The 20332-nt window shown below is 38.0% G+C and overlaps 2 protein-coding genes across 2 annotated transcripts; one reads left to right on the top strand and one right to left on the bottom strand.

Moving 5' to 3' along the window:
- Positions 1–7128: 7128 nt before the first annotated feature.
- LOC110860738 lies at positions 7129–12918 on the bottom strand. Its single transcript, XM_022109834.1, has one exon. The coding sequence runs from the start codon at positions 12916–12918 to the stop codon at positions 7129–7131; it is 5790 nt and encodes a 1929-aa protein (XP_021965526.1).
- A 1097-nt stretch (positions 12919–14015) lies between these two features.
- On the top strand, positions 14016–15082 carry LOC118439382. Its single transcript, XM_035860637.1, has 2 exons — positions 14016–14324; positions 14506–15082. Exons 1-2 carry the CDS (start codon positions 14125–14127, stop codon positions 14972–14974), a joined length of 669 nt encoding a protein of 222 aa, XP_035716530.1. The 5' UTR covers positions 14016–14124; the 3' UTR covers positions 14975–15082.
- The last annotated feature ends 5250 nt before the right edge of the window (positions 15083–20332 follow it).

The raw sequence follows: 20332 nt of genomic DNA on the forward strand, positions 1-20332 counted from the left end.
GTAGCACCCAAGGAAAAACGATAGTGGCGCCTTAACTTTTAAATTTTCAAAAAATCAAAAATATGTATTGGTAAAACGTCAATGGAATTTTAGATACTACACTATCCTTAATTTTTACCTTGTAGTTTTTCAAAGTTCAAAAACTCACAAAAAAAGTAATAAGATAAGTACCTATTTACATCTGTATCCAGTTAATTAATTTTACTTAATTTTACCCATTCTTCAGTTTTACTCAATTTCTACCTGACCTCCATCACTTACGGGAAATGTGACTAACAAGGTCAAAAACAGACTCGATGATTGGACAAAGTAGTCATTCAAGGCGTTATAGCTCATCGATCGAATATTTCCCACGCGAATTCCGAAAGGTCGGATTGATTTCACTTCCCTGTTTCGTAACTTTCTATTTCTCGGAGAAAGTGAGAGGTCCACAAGAGTTGCCAATTTAGCGCAAAGTGCTCCACTTTTGTGCGACACCATGCCAGAAATGTGCAAATAGAGAAACGTTGTGGCCGTTATGTTAATAAACATGTCGACGATGACGATCTGTTCTGGCAAAGTGATCCTGTCAAAAAGTCGGGTTATGACGTATCCCGTGGTAATTGTGCAAAAACCGTTGAACGTGTATTTCATCGAAGAATTGATTACTATATAGCAATTGTTGTGCTGATAATTGATCAGGTAGAGGCAGCGGTAGTAGATGAGACGTTTATTGACGGGGTTTGTTGAGTTACTGAAAATTACGGATAAGAATTCAGTTTAGTTGACTATTTAGCTATTTATGTATGTAAGTATTTTGGATAGATTATATTTCGTAGAGAACATGTAATTTGGTAATACTTAGGATAAGCTATGTACTCTGGACGGATCTTTCATCTTCCAGATCTTGACGTGCAAAACGATGTTTGCTTAAAGTCCGCTCAGGGCGAGCTCGAGTCCAGGGTATGCCACCCAGGGTTTTGAGGGTTTTGCGGTAGAAAATTTTAGCAATAGGGTAGTCGAGGTAGTCTGGGTTTCCAAATTTTAAAAAGTGCATAATATATTACAAGAATGCGCTTGAAAGTTGCACCCAAACGAAAAATGAAGCAGAATTTAATGAAGTTGTCATTTCGCAAGAAAACGCGTCCTGAATACTTGGCTTTACACTTGAATCTATTATTTAAACCATTCTGACAAATTTTGAAATATCTATTTTTCATTACCTCAATGTAGAAATTCCAATTGTTGTGTACGCCACGGAAAACAGAAACCACGTTTGCAACAAAAAGTATTGCGCAATGCCGATGGTCTTTGTGAACGCTTCAAACGTTAGAAACAGCAAGAAAGCTGTGATGTTGACCATGTCGGATTTTCCTTTGTTCGACCAAGCGCTGTAGAGATACTGGGCAGAGCGAGGTTTCATCAAGTAGATCAAAATGAAAAGTAGGGTAAAAATGACAGTGGCGAAAATTCCGTATCGAACAAGGAAAATGGCGATCTTTTCGTGAAGTATTTTCCGCTTTTGTGAAAGACGAGACGGCATTTCTGAAATTCATGTGTAATATTTGCTTGTTAGCGCAGCGGACAAAATTTAGCAAAAGCGAAACAATTAAAATGTCCATACTTGTTAAGCGTAATTAATTAAATTAACTATGGAATTGTACTGCATATTTTATTTTAGGTATTTTTGGAATGTATGTATGTATAACTTCTGCAGCAGAGCAATGTATAATAGTGAGAAAATAGAAAAATTTCATAAATAAAAGTAAATATGTACGAAAATTTACGTTTTAGATGGGTATCAAATCCTGTCACCCATCTGAAAAAAGTGGTCATCTCGTCCCTTTTCAAGTAGCAGGCTAGCACCCCGTCGAAACAGATGTAATACGAGGGGACCATAAATCCCAACCAAAAAATTTCCATGATCTCCAAATTTAAAAATTTGTCGTGAAGTTGGTACAAATTATGTGCCATGCAAACGAGAGATTGCGCAAGAAATATTAGTGTGAAAAATTTGTTTGTTTTTGATGTCGTTACTGCCAAAAGGTTCTTTTTAACGTCCCACGACAAGGGGAACACTTGCGTCGATCTGCTAAATTTTATGGCGGGAGGAATGATTTCAAAAATCTTTGGAGAAAACATTGTCTTGTCCTTGGAGCGCGTTAGGTATGGTCTTAAATATAAGACAGGATTAAATTATGTCTCTACTCCAGGTTAATTTATTCGAACTGTCTGCATTGCGAGGGACATGGTTACCCAATTATGGTAAATACTGGAATTTAGATGTTTTGCAAGATTGGATTTTGTGAACTGCGTTATTTGCATGAAATAATATTTACACTCTTAAAAATAATGTTATCCTTTTGAGAAGCAAATGCACTCTATATTTACTATATTATATTTAGAATATATTTACTTTTACAAAGGGTGACATTATTTTTAAGAGTTTGGATATGCGGTTAGTTACCTTGTTTGAATAGGATTAAGAATTTACAAAATTAAGCGTATTGTAGTATTGTAAATGTCACGAAAATTCGAGTAATTTTGTCAGATTGATTTGGAAATATTCAAAGTTTGGATTATAAATAGAAATAATTCATATCATGCTGCTCGTATATATTTACGTACATATATCTGTATACAACATATTAACATATTGAAAACTATTGAATTATGTTAATTAAAAAGGTAATTTATTACTAATTACAATCTTTACAATCCAAGTGTTTGGTAAGTATGCTTCTGTAATATATGTAGTTGCATAACTATTAAGTGGTGCAATTTTCCACAGAAAGTTCCAATTTACCAGGTTGATATCAGTTTGCAAAATACGCCAACATGTAAAACACACTTTGACGAGGTCGAAAATTGTCTCATAAACGGAATTATGCCAACCCGGCCATTAAGCCGAGTCCGCATAATTTAATTAATGACTCTCAGGTAGAAATAATTGTTACTTTAAGAAAAAGTGAATGTAGTCTCAATTGCATGTTAACTAAACTATGCAAAATCCATACTTTACTCTTTACCAAGTTAACGTTGTCCAGAGGGTTGCCGATCCTATCCTATCCTATCCGATCGGATAATCCGAGATTATCCGACACTTGTTACAACATGTATCATATCCGAGGGTCGGATAGGATAATTATCCTATCCGAGCTTCGGATAGGATACATGTTATAACAAGTGTCGGATATCCGTCATCCTATCCTATCCGATCGGATAGGATAATGTCGGATAAAAACGGCAACCCTTGTCCAGCACAATTTGAAGTTTTACAGCATTCAAGTGCTGATAAATTTTTCGAAAAAATTCAAAATATTGTGATCTCTGCGGAATATGAGAACACCGGGACCTGGATTTATACAAATGGAAATTTGATAAAAACCTGACCTATATAAACGGGATTTTTTGCAACAGTTGGAGCACATAGAAAATAATTTTTTCTGCGGGTTTTCAACCTTTGAGTTGGTGTTGGGCGCAAATGAGGCCATGGAATCAAACCGTAAACGTTTAAGAAGACTCATAAGGTACTCCAACTTCCAACATATGTGTGCAAAAGGCATAGATCTTGAGATCTTAGATGGGCATGTTGAAGGTCGTTCCTCGTAAGTTTTGTATTACTTACTCATGTAATCCCCACCTTACCGATTGCTTGGTAAATTTTTCATCAAGCTCGTATTCCTCAGTTGTGAGTTTGTAGCCTAATGCATTCTAAATTAAATTTACATAAATATCATACATACTTTGGGGCCGTACGTAAAGTATGCTATCGATTTTTTGAAAATTTTGATCCCAACCCCCCCTGTTTGACCTAAATTTACTCCCGATATTATAATTAACATGGGAAGGATATGGTGCGTTGACCCTTAACCCCTCTCAAATCTATTACATACTTTTTTCATTCTCGAAATTTGACAATTTCTTCTGATTTCTGACTGCGGAAATACATATGCAACTATGTAGCCACACATATTTTGTCAACTCCTCGTGCTGGTGGTGTGACGGATTCCTGTAAATAACGACAATTGTCGCAATTATGACCAATTAGGGCAATTACCCAGAGGTATATTGGACCTTACCACGTTTTAGCATTTAGTCTTAAAAAAGGTGTATTTCCAAGTCTAATAATCGATGAGAAAAAGAAAACACGTTATCCTTGTATCAATTACCAGGTAACCCATTCCACACCAGAAAAGGGGATAAATTGGGATATACGTATGTTATATGTACATATGTAAAACCTACTTATTCGCATACCGATATGCAGTATTTTAATATGAAATTTACCTACTTTACATAAGTATTTTTTATGAATATTCCCTCTTCTAAAAATAAAGTTACCCTTCTAAAAAGTACTCTGTAAATTTACTCTGAACTTAATATTAAATAAACCATTACAACACATGTAACCAAGGGGTGAAGGAAATGTGTCATACATACTTCAAAGTGAAGATCATACGCATTCTTTTCTAAAATCTGTTAAAATCGACACGTTGACGTGTCTTCGACATTTGTGTCACGAGGCAGATTTAACAGTTGATGATCTATTCGTTACTTTTCGTGAACTTTGAGGTCAAACTGGAAATCACCATTGAATTAAGGGTTAAATTTCCTATTAAATTAATGTAGGTATGAAGTTTAATATTTGGCGACCGTCTGACCATTTTCGACCTTGAAGTGTGTGACTTGCAGTGTGCACACGTTTTCGGACTCGTCCTGCCCCTTGACGTTAGGAGTTTCCGTTCAAAATTTTAGATTTCTATGTCTTTTCGTTCAACAGTTATCGGAAAAACGGACAGACAAACGGGCGGGCATAACGATCGTATAAAGGAATTTCAACGTTTCTACATATACTAAACCGAAAGTAACATTACCTTGACAAAAAGTGAAGTATGCTCTGGATTTAGCATACAAACATAGGTTACTTAATATGTAATTTCGACTGCTTTCACTTTTCAAAAGGGTACAATTATTTCTACCAGTGCATCATTTACTAAATGATGTGGACCCGGCATAACAACGGGAAATATGGCATGCATAAAATATCGCGTTGCTGCATATCCGGAATAAGAAATTGGTCCTGAAATTAGCTTTAGAAAAAACCCAGATATCATTTGGGGTCACGGAACAAAAATTACGGATAAATATATAATACCGTTTACGAGACTTGATTACTCAATTTATAACCTCGACTAAGCGAGTTTTCCATATTGGTATATTTTGGAAAGTGAGATCAATCTGCCAAATTGGTACTTTCTGAGTAAAACTGCGCCACTTAATACTTATGCAACTATTGCAGAAGCATACTTAACAAAATTGCGTATGTATCGAGCGATAAATTCCAAACATTATAATAAGTAGTAAATTGTCTTTACAACTAGCATATAATAGTTCAATGGGTTTGAATATGTAATATGCTAATTATGTACATACACACATATTTACGCGAAGCATGACATGAATTATATGTATTTATAAACCAAACTTTATGTACATACATACATATTTCCATGAACTCAAGCCGACAAAATTACTCGAAATTGCGTGATACTTGGAATAATGAAGACGCTTAATTTTACCCATCTTTAATCCTGTTAAAATAGAATAATTTACCGCATATCTAAACTCTTAAAAATAATGTCACATTTTCGAAAAGTAAATCCACTCTTTGAGTAAATTATACTAAATCCAGGGTATACCCTGGATTAACCTTACAACTAAGGTTAATTTGGTAAAGAGTAAAGTCCACTCTGTAATTAGTAAAGTTTGCATGGTTTATAGCGTTCAGGGTCCATTAGCTTTTCAAAAGGATGACACTATTTTTAAGAGTGTAACTCCTATTTCCTACAAATAACGCGGTACACAAAATCGAATCTTGCAAAAAATCTAAATTACAGTACTTGCCATAATTGCGTAACGAAGTCCCTATATAGCAATGCAGACATTTCGAATAAATTATCTAGCAGTAAAGTCTGGGAATTTAATCCTGCCTTACATTTATGACCATTACGAACCCATTGCACTCCAGGAAAAAAGGACAATGTTTTCTCCAAAGATTTTCGAAATTATTCCTCCCGCCATTAAATTTTATAAAGCGACGCAAGTATTCCCCTTTTCGTGGGACGTTAAAAGGAATTTTTTAACAGTGACGGAATCCTCGATAAAAAAATTTTGCACGGCAGTATTTCTTGCGCAATCTCTCGCTTATTCGGGGCATAATGTGTACCAACTTCACGACAAATTTTTAAATTTGGAGGTCATGGATATTTTCTGGCTGGGATTTCTGATCCCCTCGTATTACGTCAGTTTCGACGGGGTGCTGGCCTGCTACTTGAAAAGGAACGAGATGGCAACCTTTTTCAAATGGGTGACCGAATTTGACGTCCATTTAAAACGTATGGAAATTTCCAAAAATATGTGTTTTACGGTTGAAATTTTAATGAACATATAAATATGCACATTAAATCTGCTTCAGCATTTTAGTTTTCAAAATTTAGAAAGCTTTTGTAAGATTTTGAAAAATTGCAAAAAATTTAAAAGAAAAGTTTTCTAAATATATGAGTTTCTGACCAGAAAACTTTGCACTGTCTATATTATGGGGCGGCGTCCTAGCTAGTTATTTCTCACTATAGCTTTTGTAAATTCACACTCAAATTTGGTGAACCGAACGCCAACTGTCCATAATAGCTTTCGATTTTAATTCCCTATCAATAACTGCCTAAAATGATCTGCTCCAAGCTGTCTATCTGCCAAATCCTTATGAAATAACAGTGCCACAGGCGTAATGACGAACTGGAGTTTATCTTTCGTAGCAAATTTATTAACACAAATTAACGGGAATTAATACAATTAATTTTTACTGGTAACATACCAAAACTTAACTAACACACCTTCTCTACTCTGATGCTGGCACGCAAGTAAAACTGCACACACCGTGCTCGCCTTCCTTTCCACACACAAAATCCCCCAACGTTTTTACCCCCCTTCACTCAAATATTGGGGAAATTTAAGACTAATTTTCATACATAATCCTACATAAAATAAATAAATAAATCATGAAATTTACAAATAATTATCATGCCAAGGGCTCCACCACATTCTCCCCCCAGTAAAACACAGTTTTATAACTACACTTTCACTAAACTTTCACTTTGCTTCATCGGTTGAACGGGTGAGAACGCAGAGCTTGACCACAGGTCTTCGGTAGGTGTGACCATCATCGGTCTTCACAGTAGCAACACGAACGACCCCATCCTTTCCAGGAAATACTGCTTCGATTCGTCCTTGCATCCAACTGTTCCTCGGAGCTTGATCATCCACCACGACCACAATGTCCCCAACTTCCACAGATTGTTCCGACTTGTTCCACTTATTTCTTTTAGCCAAGGTGGGAAGATACTCCTTTGTCCATCGAGTCCAGAAGACATCCGCCATCCGTTGAGCTCGTCTCCACTGCTTGCGACAACTGAGGTCATGATCATCAAATTCTCCGAATTGGAGTCTGGTCACTGGATTCTTGCTGTTGAAATGAGCACCATTTCTCCATCCGATAAGGAAATGATTTGGAGTTATTGGTTGTGGATCTGCAGGGTCAACAGAAACATGAGTGAGTGGTCGACTATTTAATGTCCATTCCACTTCGGTAAACAATGTGTGAATTGTTTCCTCCTTTGTTGTCGTATGCCAGAGAAGCCCATTCAGCACTTTCTTCACTGACCCTACTAGCCGCTCCCACACTCCCCCCATGTGCGGTCCTGCTGGGGGAGAAAAATGCCACTGCACACCACGTGGAGCTAACTTCCGGTGAATCTCTTCTTGATTCAATTCGTCAAGTAACTGTTTCAGCTCATTTGCAGCTCCCCGGAAGTTTGTCCCATTATCACAATAGATATTTTCCGGTGCCCCTCTTCTTCTGCTGAAACGGATGATTGCCATGATAGCACTATCGGTTGACAAACTTCCAGCAATTTCAAGATGTACTGCCCGAGTTGATAGGCAGGTGAACAATGCACCCCATCTTTTCTCGCTTCTTCGTCCAATAGTGATGTTGAACGGGCCGAAATAGTCCAATCCAGTATTTTTGAAGGGATGAATATTCCTTTCCAATCGCACAGGCGGAAGATCTCCCATTTCCGGTTGAACTGGTTTTGCTCTCATCTTTCGACACAATAAGCAATCCCAAAATGCTTTCCTGATAGCCATCCCCATTCTCAAAATCCAAAATTCTTGCCTCAATTCGCTTGCAACAGTTTCACGTCCTTGATGCCCACATTTACGATGTTGATCATCAATCAGCAGCCTCGTGAACTTGTGCCTGGGGTCAAGAATGAAGGGATAGGTTGAATTGTCACACACACGACTTCTCATCTTCAAGTATCCATCTTCCATGAACGGTGACAATTTGTAAATTTGACTCTTCCTTGGTAGTGGCTTTCCCCCTTGCATGGTTTTCACATCCTCAGAGAAACTTTCATGTTGACTCCGCATTATCCAATATTTCTTAGCTGCCACTAATTCAGCAACTGATGGCTCCGATTGATCACCATTATCACGTTGGATCAAAACTGTATTCTTTAACAGCAAATCAAGGTCATCATATTGGTCTAACTCGAGAGAAATTTGAGGTGCACTAATTATCGTTGCATCCTCGGCGACATGAACTTCAACTTTTAATTCCAGTTCAGCCGGATCAATTTCTTCTAATTTCTTTCTGGTGAGCTCTCTCGGCCATTCACTTCGTGGGGACTTCAAAAATGCTGGACCGTTGAACCATCTACTAGTGGGCGACAATTCTGCTTCCACTGAGTCACGGGTTGCGTCGTCAGCCACGTTTTCCTTTGTAGGGACCCAGTGCCACTCTGATGGATCGGACGTCTCCAGGATTTCTCCGATGCGATGAGCAACAAAAGTTTTGAATCTTCTTTCACCATTTCTAATTTGACACAAAACTACAGTGGAGTCCGACCAGTAAATTGTTTCATGGACAGTAAATTCCAATTCTTCTTTCAATGTCTTCGCGACCCGCACTGCCATCACTGCCGCCTGGAGCTCAAGTCGTGGTATACTGAGAGTTTTCATTGGTGAAACGCGAGTCTTCCCAAGCACAAGATTTACTTCCACTAAATCCTCTTCTTTTGCATTAATTTGAGTGACTCGTAAATATACCACACACGAAAATGCTTTTTCACTAGCATCACAGAAAATGTGCAACTGAATGTCTCTTGCTTCCGGTATTAATGATGAATAACAACGAGGAAGTTCAACTTTGCACAAATTATTTAGTTGTTCAATAAATTGTTTCCACTTCATATCCAAATTGTCGGTGAGAGTATCATCAAACCCTATTCCCGATCTCCAAATCTCTTGCAGCAGAATCTTGCCTTGAATTACGTAATGTGCCACGAAGCCAAGAGGGTCATAAATTGACATCACGAGTTTTAGCACTTCCCGTTTCGTTGGTCTTCGTTCACCTTGAATAATTTCTTCCGGAACTTTGTAGAAGTTCAACCGGAAGGTCATCACATCCTTTTCTTGATTCCACCAGAGGCCGAGCAGTCTTCCCGTGGGCATTTCATTATTATCAAAGTCCAAATTCTTCAGGTCGGTGGCACGAAGCTCCTCAGGAATAGATTTCAAGACTTCCGCTGAATTGGTAACCCAGTTGCAGACCTCAAAACTTGCTTTCTTCTGAATATCGATCACATCTTGGATCATTTTGCAAGCTTCTCCCTTCGTAGCTTTCGAATCCAAGTAGTCGTCGACATAAAACTTGGATATTATTGCTTCTACTGCTGCTGGATTTTCGGATGAGAACTGCTTTGCATTCTTGTTTTTTACAAACTGAGCACAACTGGGTGAACAGGACGAACCAAACATCATGACCTCCAATTCGTAGACGTCTGGCTTCCTGTCACGATCTTGTCCCCTCCACAGAAATCTTTGAGCCGTGCGATCCTTTTTCTGAATCATCACACGGTGAAACATGTCTTTGACATCACCAGCGAATCCATACTGATATTGGCGAAATTTCAGTAGCACAGACACAATTGTATTATTGAGGTCAGGACCCTGGACGAGGTTACTATTCAAACTAACTCCATTTGATTCCGCAGCAGCATCAAACACCAGCCTTAATTTCCCTGGTTTGTTAGGATTCATGACTCCAAAGTGAGGCAGGTACCAAAGTGGTTGAACTTCTTTGGTCAGATTCAATTCCTCTTCGCTCAGCTTACGAATGAATTGTTTATCTTCATATTCCTGGATCTTGTTACAATATGCTGTTGCAAATACAGGATCCTTGTCCATCTTCCTCTCCTGGCAGCGAAGTCTTCCTAAAGCTGTTGGATAACTATCAGGAAGTTGAACATGATCAGTTTTCCACAAAAGTCCCGTCTCGTATCGGTCCACGGAGGGAATCTTCTTGGTGGTGACTTCCATAATTTGCATCGCCCTTTCATCCTCTCTGGATCTTGGCTTCGCATTGACAATCTTCACTCCGAAATCCTCAGTTGAGAAACTTTGTTTAATCAAGTCGTTCATCATTGCATCTTGATCAGGTGAAACAGGAAAGTCATTAATAGCACACACATGATGAACACTTTCTGCCTGATATTTCCCACCTGACGTCGCCCCACTCACATACCAACCCAACCGTGACTTGTACGCCCTGGCTTCATTTGGCTTGCCTGACACAATCTTCAAATGTTCGGTGAGGAAAGTATGATCAGATCCAATCAATAGCATTGGCTTCACATTGTTGTAGGAGTTTATTGGCAATCCACACATCAGGTTATTCCGATTTTGAATTTGTTCAACATTAAGAGAAAACGGCCCCAAATCCAAATCAGGAAGAGTCTTCACAAAATCCATTTTGAAGGTTTTCGCTCCAGCGTAGCATCCAGCAATATTTAAATTAACTAGTCTTGATTTCACTGTTGCACTAGTTGACTTGACACCTTTTATGCAGATTGAAATGCTCGGCCCCTTTAATCCAATTTGATTTGCAACTTTCTCATCTATCAGTCCAGTTGTTGAACCTGGATCCACTAATGCGTACACTTCAGTTGTTCCTTTCGGGCCGGATAATTTTACTTTCACAATGCCAAGTATTCCACGACGACCTCCAGTTTTGGATGATGATGGCTCGGCGAAGGAATGAACACTTTCAACGGATTCTGAAGTTGATTCTGCTTTGGTTTCAACTGGTCTGTTGCTGCTGATATGTAGGAGACAATGATGCTTAGATTTGCACCCATCCACACCACATTGTTGCGAACTACGACAATTTCTGGAATCATGCCTAATCCCAAGGCAATTATAGCAGAGCCGTTTCTTCATGGCTTCTTGACGGCGATCTGAAATTGTCATCTTCTTAAACTTGAAACAATCTCGTTGAACATGACCCGATTTATCACAAATTACACAATTCTTTGAGCTTGACTTCTGATTCTTGACCTCACTTGTGTCTGCAGAATAGATGCGCTCGTCATCGGATTGTTTATTTCTTTGCTGCTGGAATCTGCCGTTAAACTGCTTATCATCTTTTACTTCCACGGGACACATGGCATAAGCAACTTTGGTCTTCTCTTGAATCCAATCAGCGAAATGAATTAAATCTTGTTTCCGCTGCCCATCTCCAATAATCCATGTTCCCCACTGCATCTTCAAAGCACTTGATAATTTTGATTCCAACTCGAGCAGCAGACTTGGATTGTGCAACTGGTCCTTCTGATCCAGCGCCTTGATAATCGAAATGAGATTTGCTACCGCCGTCCCAAATTCGATGACACTTTCTAACTTCTCTTCTTTTACAGGTTGAACTTTCTTAACCTTTTGAATAAGAGAAGCGACGATATGCCTGGACTGTCCAAAACGAGCTTCCAAAGTTTTCATGACATCCGGCACACTCTCAGGAGAAATCATCATACAACGAACAGAATCCAATGCATCACCTTTCAAACACTTCCTCAATCTGGTCAAGTTTTCACTCTTCGTGTAGCCGCAGACTTCCGTCGTCCTCTTAAAATCACTTATGAAGCTAGGCCACTCCTCGGGCTTGCCACTGAAGAACGGAAGATCTTTAGAGTGCGACTGACGAGCAATAAACTTCTCTGTCGAACTAGAAGAAGTTAACTGTTGAACTTGCTGAGTTTTCAGAATCGACGCAATTGATTTTAATGCTTCTGCCATTGGATCTTTATTACTATCTCCATCTTGATGATCACCTTTCTCCTTGGATTCTAAGCTTTTCTCCATTTCTCGACTGGCTTTCACTTCCTCATCAATTCGGAAAGGTTGCTGCAGTTGAGTGAAGCGTTGAACCAAGTCGTCATAACTTTTGCTAACTGAAGGTAGTGACAGCCTTTTCTCCGCCCACTCCTTCCTAACTTCTGCTTGATCGTCTTCATCAGACAACGTTTGCTCTTCCATCTCATCCAGAACACTTTCGAGCAGCTTCTTTTGTTCAGGTAACTCCTCAATCTCATCTTGGATCTTTCTGAGTTTTATTTTCTTTCGTTGAACTTGAAGAGTCTTCAAACGAATGCTTTTCTTCAATTGTTGACATTCCTCCTTCAGAGCTGTCGACTCTTCATCTTGTGCGCATGGATCAAGTGCAACTAACTTCTTGTTCGCAGTGTCCAACTTATCTTCCATTTCACACAAGTCGGCTTCTAAATCGTTCAACTCCAATTCACATTGATAAACTTGCTGTTTCTTCTCTTCCTTGAATCCGGCGACTTGGGCGAGAGCAGCGTTCCTTCTGGCAATCGCAGATTTCACACTTCCTGAACCACTCGACACACTTCCATCCGGTGATCTGATCGGCGCTCCAGCGAAGAATCCACCCAGTCGGCCGAAGAACGATCCATTTTTGTCCTCCTGCTGCTTATCCACTGCTGGTTCTCCTCCCTCTGCTTGGCTCCTGGTCACCGGCATCTCGGGATCAACAAACCCAACAAAGGAGAACAATTAATAATTTGTTAACCACAGATTAACACCAACGATTAATCCAGCGGTAGCGGCAGCACGACTCCAAGAAACAATACAAATTGAAAATATATCACCTCAGGTTGCTACCATCAAGGCAGTAGCAAACCTATAATGCAGCCGTTTAACCCAAACGGAAGGGGACGAGGTGATCAGGAACTTGACCCACAGGGTTGACTTCCAAATCTTGAGACCGATTAATTATCACTAGAACTGATAATCCGGTTCGCGAGACCATAATATTATGGGGCGACGTCCTAGCTAGTTATTTCTCACTATAGCTTTTGTAAATTCACACTCAAATTTGGTGAACCGAACGCCAACTGTCCATAATAGCTTTCGATTTTAATTCCCTATCAATAACTGCCTAAAATGATCTGCTCCAAGCTGTCTATCTGCCAAATCCTTATGAAATAACAGTGCCACAGGCGTAATGACGAACTGGAGTTTATCTTTCGTAGCAAATTTATTAACACAAATTAACGGGAATTAATACAATTAATTTTTACTGGTAACATACCAAAACTTAACTAACACACCTTCTCTACTCTGATGCTGGCACGCAAGTAAAACTGCACACACCGTGCTCGCCTTCCTTTCCACACACAAAATCCCCCAACGTTTTTACCCCCCTTCACTCAAATATTGGGGAAATTTAAGACTAATTTTCATACATAATCCTACATAAAATAAATAAATAAATCATGAAATTTACAAATAATTATCATGCCAAGGGCTCCACCACAGTCTACATTAGTACACTCAAAATAATCTGGTGTCAATCCAGCGCGGTGAAGTCACTCATTAACACCGCGTGGTGTCTATATGTGACAACACCGCACATATAGACACCAGGTTATTTTGAGTGTAGAGTTTACTCACACAATATAGAATTTAAAAGCGATTTCCTTTTCAAAAGAGTAACATTATTTTTAAGAGTGTTTTCTCATTTCAAAAATTGTGTTTTAATAAACTTCCATCCTTTTCTAACAAGTACAACAAATATTACTTACACATCACACACATTTTTCAGAAATGCCGTCTCGTCTCTCGCAAAAACGGAAATTACTACACGAAAAGATCGCCATTTTTCTAGTTCAATACGGAATTTTCGCCAATCTCAGTTTCACCGTGCTTTTCATTTCGGTCTACTTGATGAAACCAGGATCTGCCCAGTATCTCTACAGCGCTTGGTCGGACGAAGGAAAATCCGACATGGCCAATATCACAGTATTCTTCATATTCTTCACTTTTGAAGTGTACACAAAAATCGTCAACGTCTTGCAGTACTTCTGGTTGCAAACGTGGTTCCTGTTTTCCGTGGCGTACACAACCATTGGAATTTATACGTTGAGGTGGGTTCTTAATTCAAAATCGAGATGATGCGAGTACATAATTCCACTGCATACAACCATAATTAGTATCTTCATACATAGTCAGCTAATTTGCATGAATATATTTTCGCACGCTTGCGCACAGAGAATGCCGCAAATACGGTAAATCTACTCGAACTTAATTCACATCCTTAATTTTCAGCAATTCGACAAATCCCCGTGTCACCTACTACCGCTGTCTCTCCCTCATCAATTTTCAGCACAACAATTGCTACCCAATAAACAATTCTTCGGTTAAATACACGTTCAACGGTGTTTGCATAATTTCGTCGGGATTCGTCCTGACCCGACTTTTTGACCGGATCACCTTGCCCGAACAGGTCATCATCGTCGCCTTGGTTTTCTCCATAATGGCCACGACCTTTCTCTATCTGCACATTTCTGGCCAGGTTTCGCACAAGAGTGGAGCACTTTGCGTAAAATTGGCCACCCACGTGGACCTCTCACTTTCTCCGGGAGATAAGAAGTTACGAAACAGGGAAGTGAAATCAATCCGACCTTTCGGAATTCGCGTGGGAAATATTCGATCGATGAGCTATAACGCATTGAACGACTACTTTGTCCAATTATCGAGTGTATTTTTGACCTTGTTAGTCACATTTCCCGTGTAAGTGATGGAGGTCAGGTAGAAATAAAGTAAAACGAAGCAATGGATATAGTTAAGTAAAATTAGCTAAGTATTGACACATAACCATATGATTAAGTCATTGGATGTAACATGTTTTTCTGGACATATACATAATTATTTCACCTCTCTTTCTAAAGCGTAATTATCACATTAACCACTTGTGTATGTTGACATTGTCATAATTAGAATTGACCACTTATTGTAGATAGTAATTGTTTAATGCATAACACGTTTCATTCACATATGTATCACGTCATCTTGATGTGATCGTGTGGGTCTGGATGGATTATTTCCTGGTAAGGGGGCGTTCGTATACTTCATAACGCAAAAAGGGGTGAGGGGGTGGTCACAGCTAAATGATATCGCGCCTACACATTTGACATATTGAAACTGGGTGAGTGAGTGTAAAAAATTGCATTACGAAGTTTGCGAACTGCCCCTGACCCAGAGCTCGGCGGATGTCGGGCGAAAACCTCTAAATATCCGGATATCAGGGCCAAAATCTCGTCCTTCACTATCCAAGTATCCATATGTATCCATGAAAAGTTCTCGTCCTCCAACCTCCAATATCTATGATATCCGCTGAGCTCTAACCTTTACGTAAACGTTATTTAATACATAAACGTCTTAACGTATGATAATAATCTCCATGGACATTACTATGTAGCAAGTCCCATGGGAAAATAACCTGCATAAATAAAACACCCACTTCGTAACTTTTTGCATATCCAGCTTATGTACATAAAAACTCGATCCCACAAATAAACTTCCTACAAAAATAACTCGACCTCTATGAGCGTGCCGGAACAAAAGTTATTGACGTTTGATGATACCATTTAATAGACTTTATTACTCAATCCTCAAGTTTCACCCTTTTGTATATTTGTGTGGTTTGGAAGTAGATATAAAGTTAAGAAATTGGTACTTCCTGTATCAAATTGCATCACTCAACAGCTATGGAACTGCATAGGTATGTAATTATCAAAATTGCCTATCGGGCAACAGAGACTGGTCAATCCCGGATTAAGGATTGGGGATTGAGATTGGGATTGGGGATTAATTAATCCTTAATCTCAATCCTTAATCCCGAGTTTTTGAATTTTAATCCTTAATCCCTAATCCCCAATCCAACTCTGTCAACTTTAATCCAAAGGTGGGATTAAAGTGGGATTAAATTTGCATTGACTAAAAACCAGAGATCCGTGATTAATGAATTTTTTTGTGGGATTAAGGATTAAGGATTAATGTTATTCCGGGATTAGATTAGTCCAGGATTAATTAAATAATTCAATTTGCTGGGATTAAGGATTAAGGATTAATTCACAATGCTTTTGAATTCGGGATTAAGGATTAAGGATTAATTAATCCTGATTAATTCATGATTAAGGATTAATATAATTGTTATTTTCCTGCACAGAATTATCGACACAGCGATATTAATGTGTCAAATCTCAAATACTTACAAAACGTGCAATATATAGTAGTGTTGCGTTAAGTACGTAATAAAAATCAATGTTGGAATAATATCCCCGCCAATTACGGCAAGTTTTGGTGCACAAGCTATGCCCCTGGCCTTTACAGAGCCACAAGACTTGTCAAGTTCTTCGACATCAAAAAATGTGCCGGTCAAAACGAATGGCAAACTTTTCAGTTCAGTTAGATTCCTGTTCGCCATGATTAACGATTGAATCAGTACTTTTATGGAAGCAACAATATAAAGTTAAGAAATATAATGCATGCTAGATAATTTCAGGAGAGGAAAGTAGAAAGAATGGAAAAATATCACATGGTTGAGAATAACTGTTACCTTGCTCATTCGCAGTATTAATCTCTCGTGAGAATTAATCCTAATCACGATTAAGGATTAATAATTTGGGCATGCTTCGTCGGGATTAAGCATTAAGGATTAATGGAGCAAAAATATTTCGTCGGGATTAAGGATTAAGGATTGATTTCACACATTTTTTTGTTGGGATTAAGCATTAAGGATTATTAATCCTTAATCCCAATCCTTAATCCGTTAATCACGATTAATTAATCACGGATCTCTGCTAAAAACTCGAAAAACAAACTTCTCTTGAGATCGCTCCCCTTTCGAAAATTGATTGCATTTCGTTCATTTTTATCAAACATTTAAAAATACTTCACAATATTTTGCAAAACTACTCGTATCGCGGTATCCTCAACTCAATGCACAATGTTCAAATTTTGTGTGAGCTTATAAAGAAATGTGAGTACTCTAACCAAACTATGATCGATGCTGTTCGTTAAAATAGTACCAAGAATAAAATTAGAATTCTTCCCCTATATAATTTTTAGCACAAAATATATTTAATTGCGACTTAGAAATTGTATTCAGAAGCGATCTAATTTTGTATGCAAAATGATCAAAATATTTCATTTTCAGAAGTTCAGGGATTTGTTTAATTAATTTAAAAATCTGGCATAATAATGCACCTTAATGCAAACAATTAATCCACGACTATGTAAATTAATTTCCAAACCAGGTAACCCCTAAATTTAATCCCGTGTCAATCCTAATCCCAGATTAAATTCAATCCCTAATCCCAATCCTTAATCCCAAAATTTGAAAAATTAATCCTTAATTCCCAATCTCAATCCCAAGATTTTAAATTTAATCCTCAATCTCAATCCTTAATCCCAATATCTTTAATCCGCCAGTCTCTGTCGGGCAATAAACTGCAGAGATGATTGATAATAATAGGTACTATCTAAATATTTGCATACACTGTTAAAAATGGTGATATTGATTGGTAATAACTTTCTATCACATTGGTAATGGATTTAGTTTAGTTTACCTAATTTAGAAATCAGAGTGTATACATTCTTAGTTTTCTTAGGCATCCATTATTCAATCATTACCGAGCGGAGTACAAATATGAATCTACTGGCATCGGTAATATCAATCGTTACTGCGTTAATGCCTTGGCAATGAAATCTTTACCAGTCAGAATCAAACTATAACCAATCCGGTAGAGAATTATTACCAAATCAATCAATACCATTAATATGTGACTCTACCGGATGCATTACAGTGTATTAATTTTCAAAATAGTAACATTATTTTTAAGCGTGTGCGTGAAATTTGCAATAAGTAAACACTGTTTTGCATGCACGAACTCCAATCTCGTTAATTATCTTAATTGCCGTATTTATCTATGACAAATTGATAGGGATGCACCTTGAAATGCAGAAATTGCGAATCTATAAATTGACCAGCAGTTATAACTTAATCCTTTTAGGACCATAACGAATCCAAAATTTGCTCTCTCCTAGAAAACAGCAATGTTTTCCCCTACAATTTTTGAAATCATTCCTCCCGCCATAAAATTTAGCAGATCAACGCAAATGTTTCCCTTCTCCTGGGACGGAGAAAGAAACCTTTTAACAGTAACGAAATCCCAGACAAGCAAATTTTTCACAATACTATTTCTTGCGCACAGCCTCCTTTACACGGGACATAATTTGTATCAACTACACGATAAAGTTTTAAGTTTGGAAGTCATGGATATTTTCTGGCTAGGATTTTTGGCCCCCGCATATTACGTCAGTTTCGACGGGGTGCTGGCCTGCTACTTGAAAAGGAACGAGATGACGACCTTTTTCAGATGGATGACTGAATTTGATGCCCATTTGAGACGTAATTATCATTCTTACAATTTAAATTAGTGAGTTTGCATGATTATAGACATTAACAAAATATCATTTCCGTATAAGAATTTGTGACTTGGAAAGTTTGCGCTGTATGTATGTATGCACTCGTAAAAATATATTTCTGTAGTATTCCAATAGTAAAATCCATAGATAAATTAAATTAAGATCCTTAATGATAGTTGAATCAACTTACCAATACAATAGGGTCTCCCAAAGTATGCTCACAGATTTAGACATAATTAGTGTCAATCAGTGACAAATTTATGTAATTAGTAGGAAAGCTGCAAAAGGCACAATCTGCCAATGCGCAAGTTTGGCGGCGATAGTTTGCACCCGAAAAAGAACAAATACGCAGTAAATTTGGCAAGTGTAAAATTTGCCAACTTCGGGGCGCATTTTATCCTCTTTTTAATACAAAGTTTTTATGCAAATATTTATCTCCGCCAAATCTGAGGATTGGCAGATAGTGTCATTTGCAAGTTTCTTGCTAATCAACTTTCTAACCGATTGACACCAGTTTGGTCTCCAAATCTGTGATCATACGTTGGGCGACCTCCATTGTTAGTTAGGTTTAATCCTTTTCTAACAAGTATGTAAGTAGAATATGTAAAAATGTTGTACATTACTTTCAGAAATGCCGTCTCGTCTATCGCAGAAACGGAAATTACTGAACGAAAAGATCGCCATTTTCCTTGTTCGATACGGAATTTTCGCCAATCTCATTTTTACCATACTTTTCATTCTGGTCTACTTGATGAAACCTCGCTCTGCCCAGTATCTCTACAGCGCTTGGTCGGACGAAGGAAATTCCGATATGGTCAACATCACCGCTTTCATCGCCTTCTTGACTTTTGAAGTGTTCACGAAAACCGTCAACGTCTTGCAGTACTTCTGGTTGCAGACGTGGTTCCTGTTTTCCGTTGCGTACACAACCATTGGAATTTATACGCTGAGGTGGGTTCATAACCAATGCAAAATTAAAATTTGCCGAATTTTTCAGAATTAGCGAGAAAATAGTTGAATGAATTCAATATTTGCGGCAGTTCACATACATTTATTTATTCCTTTATTCATAGACTAAATAATTTATTCATTCTTTATTCAGTAAATTCGTGAATTGTATTCAAAATTTTTAAATCAATCAATATTGCAGAAGAATTAGCAATTTCATATTCGTGAAGACTGGATTTTATTCACTACGAGTAGTTTAGCTTGCATTTGCGAACCACTTTTATAAGCCCGTCGGCCAATCTCAACCTGCCCCCACTGGTGCGGGAGTCAAAAAAGCAGATACACAGCCCAAGTGGCTATTCTTTAGCTGATTCATTTTTCACTCTGTCACCTGTGCTTAGCATTCGGGGTATATTGATAAATCCATCCAACAAGGGGAATTTGAGATAAAATTAGTAAAAAGTGAATGATGACTAAATATTTATTTTCAGATTTTGAAGAATAAATCAAAAATGTGTTCCAATTTATAAATTGGATGCATTTTGAATGAGAAAAATAACTAGTATGAATGATACACAGATAATTAATTAACACACAGATATGTGTTAATTAAATATCTTACACTAACTGTACTTAAATATTAACAAGTACTTTACAAAGGAATGAAAATGCTAAGTCAAAGATGACTAAATTTCTATTCATAAATTTCAGTAAC

The sequence above is a fragment of the Folsomia candida genome, unplaced genomic scaffold, assembly GCF_002217175.1.
Source record: "Folsomia candida strain VU population unplaced genomic scaffold, ASM221717v1 Fcan01_Sc034, whole genome shotgun sequence".
NCBI lineage: Eukaryota > Metazoa > Arthropoda > Collembola > Entomobryomorpha > Isotomidae > Folsomia > Folsomia candida.

Excerpts from the sequence above, each read along its gene's own strand:
- LOC110860738 (XM_022109834.1), bottom strand. The coding sequence starts at position 12,918 with ATGCCGGTGACCAGGAGCCAAGCAGAGGGAGGAGAACCAGCAGTGGAT.
- LOC118439382 (XM_035860637.1), top strand. The coding sequence starts at position 14,125 with ATGAAACCAGGATCTGCCCAGTATCTCTACAGCGCTTGGTCGGACGAA. Across the intron at positions 14,325-14,505 it reads ATTGGAATTTATACGTTGAG|CAATTCGACAAATCCCCGTG; the intron begins GTGGGTTCTTAA and ends CTTAATTTTCAG.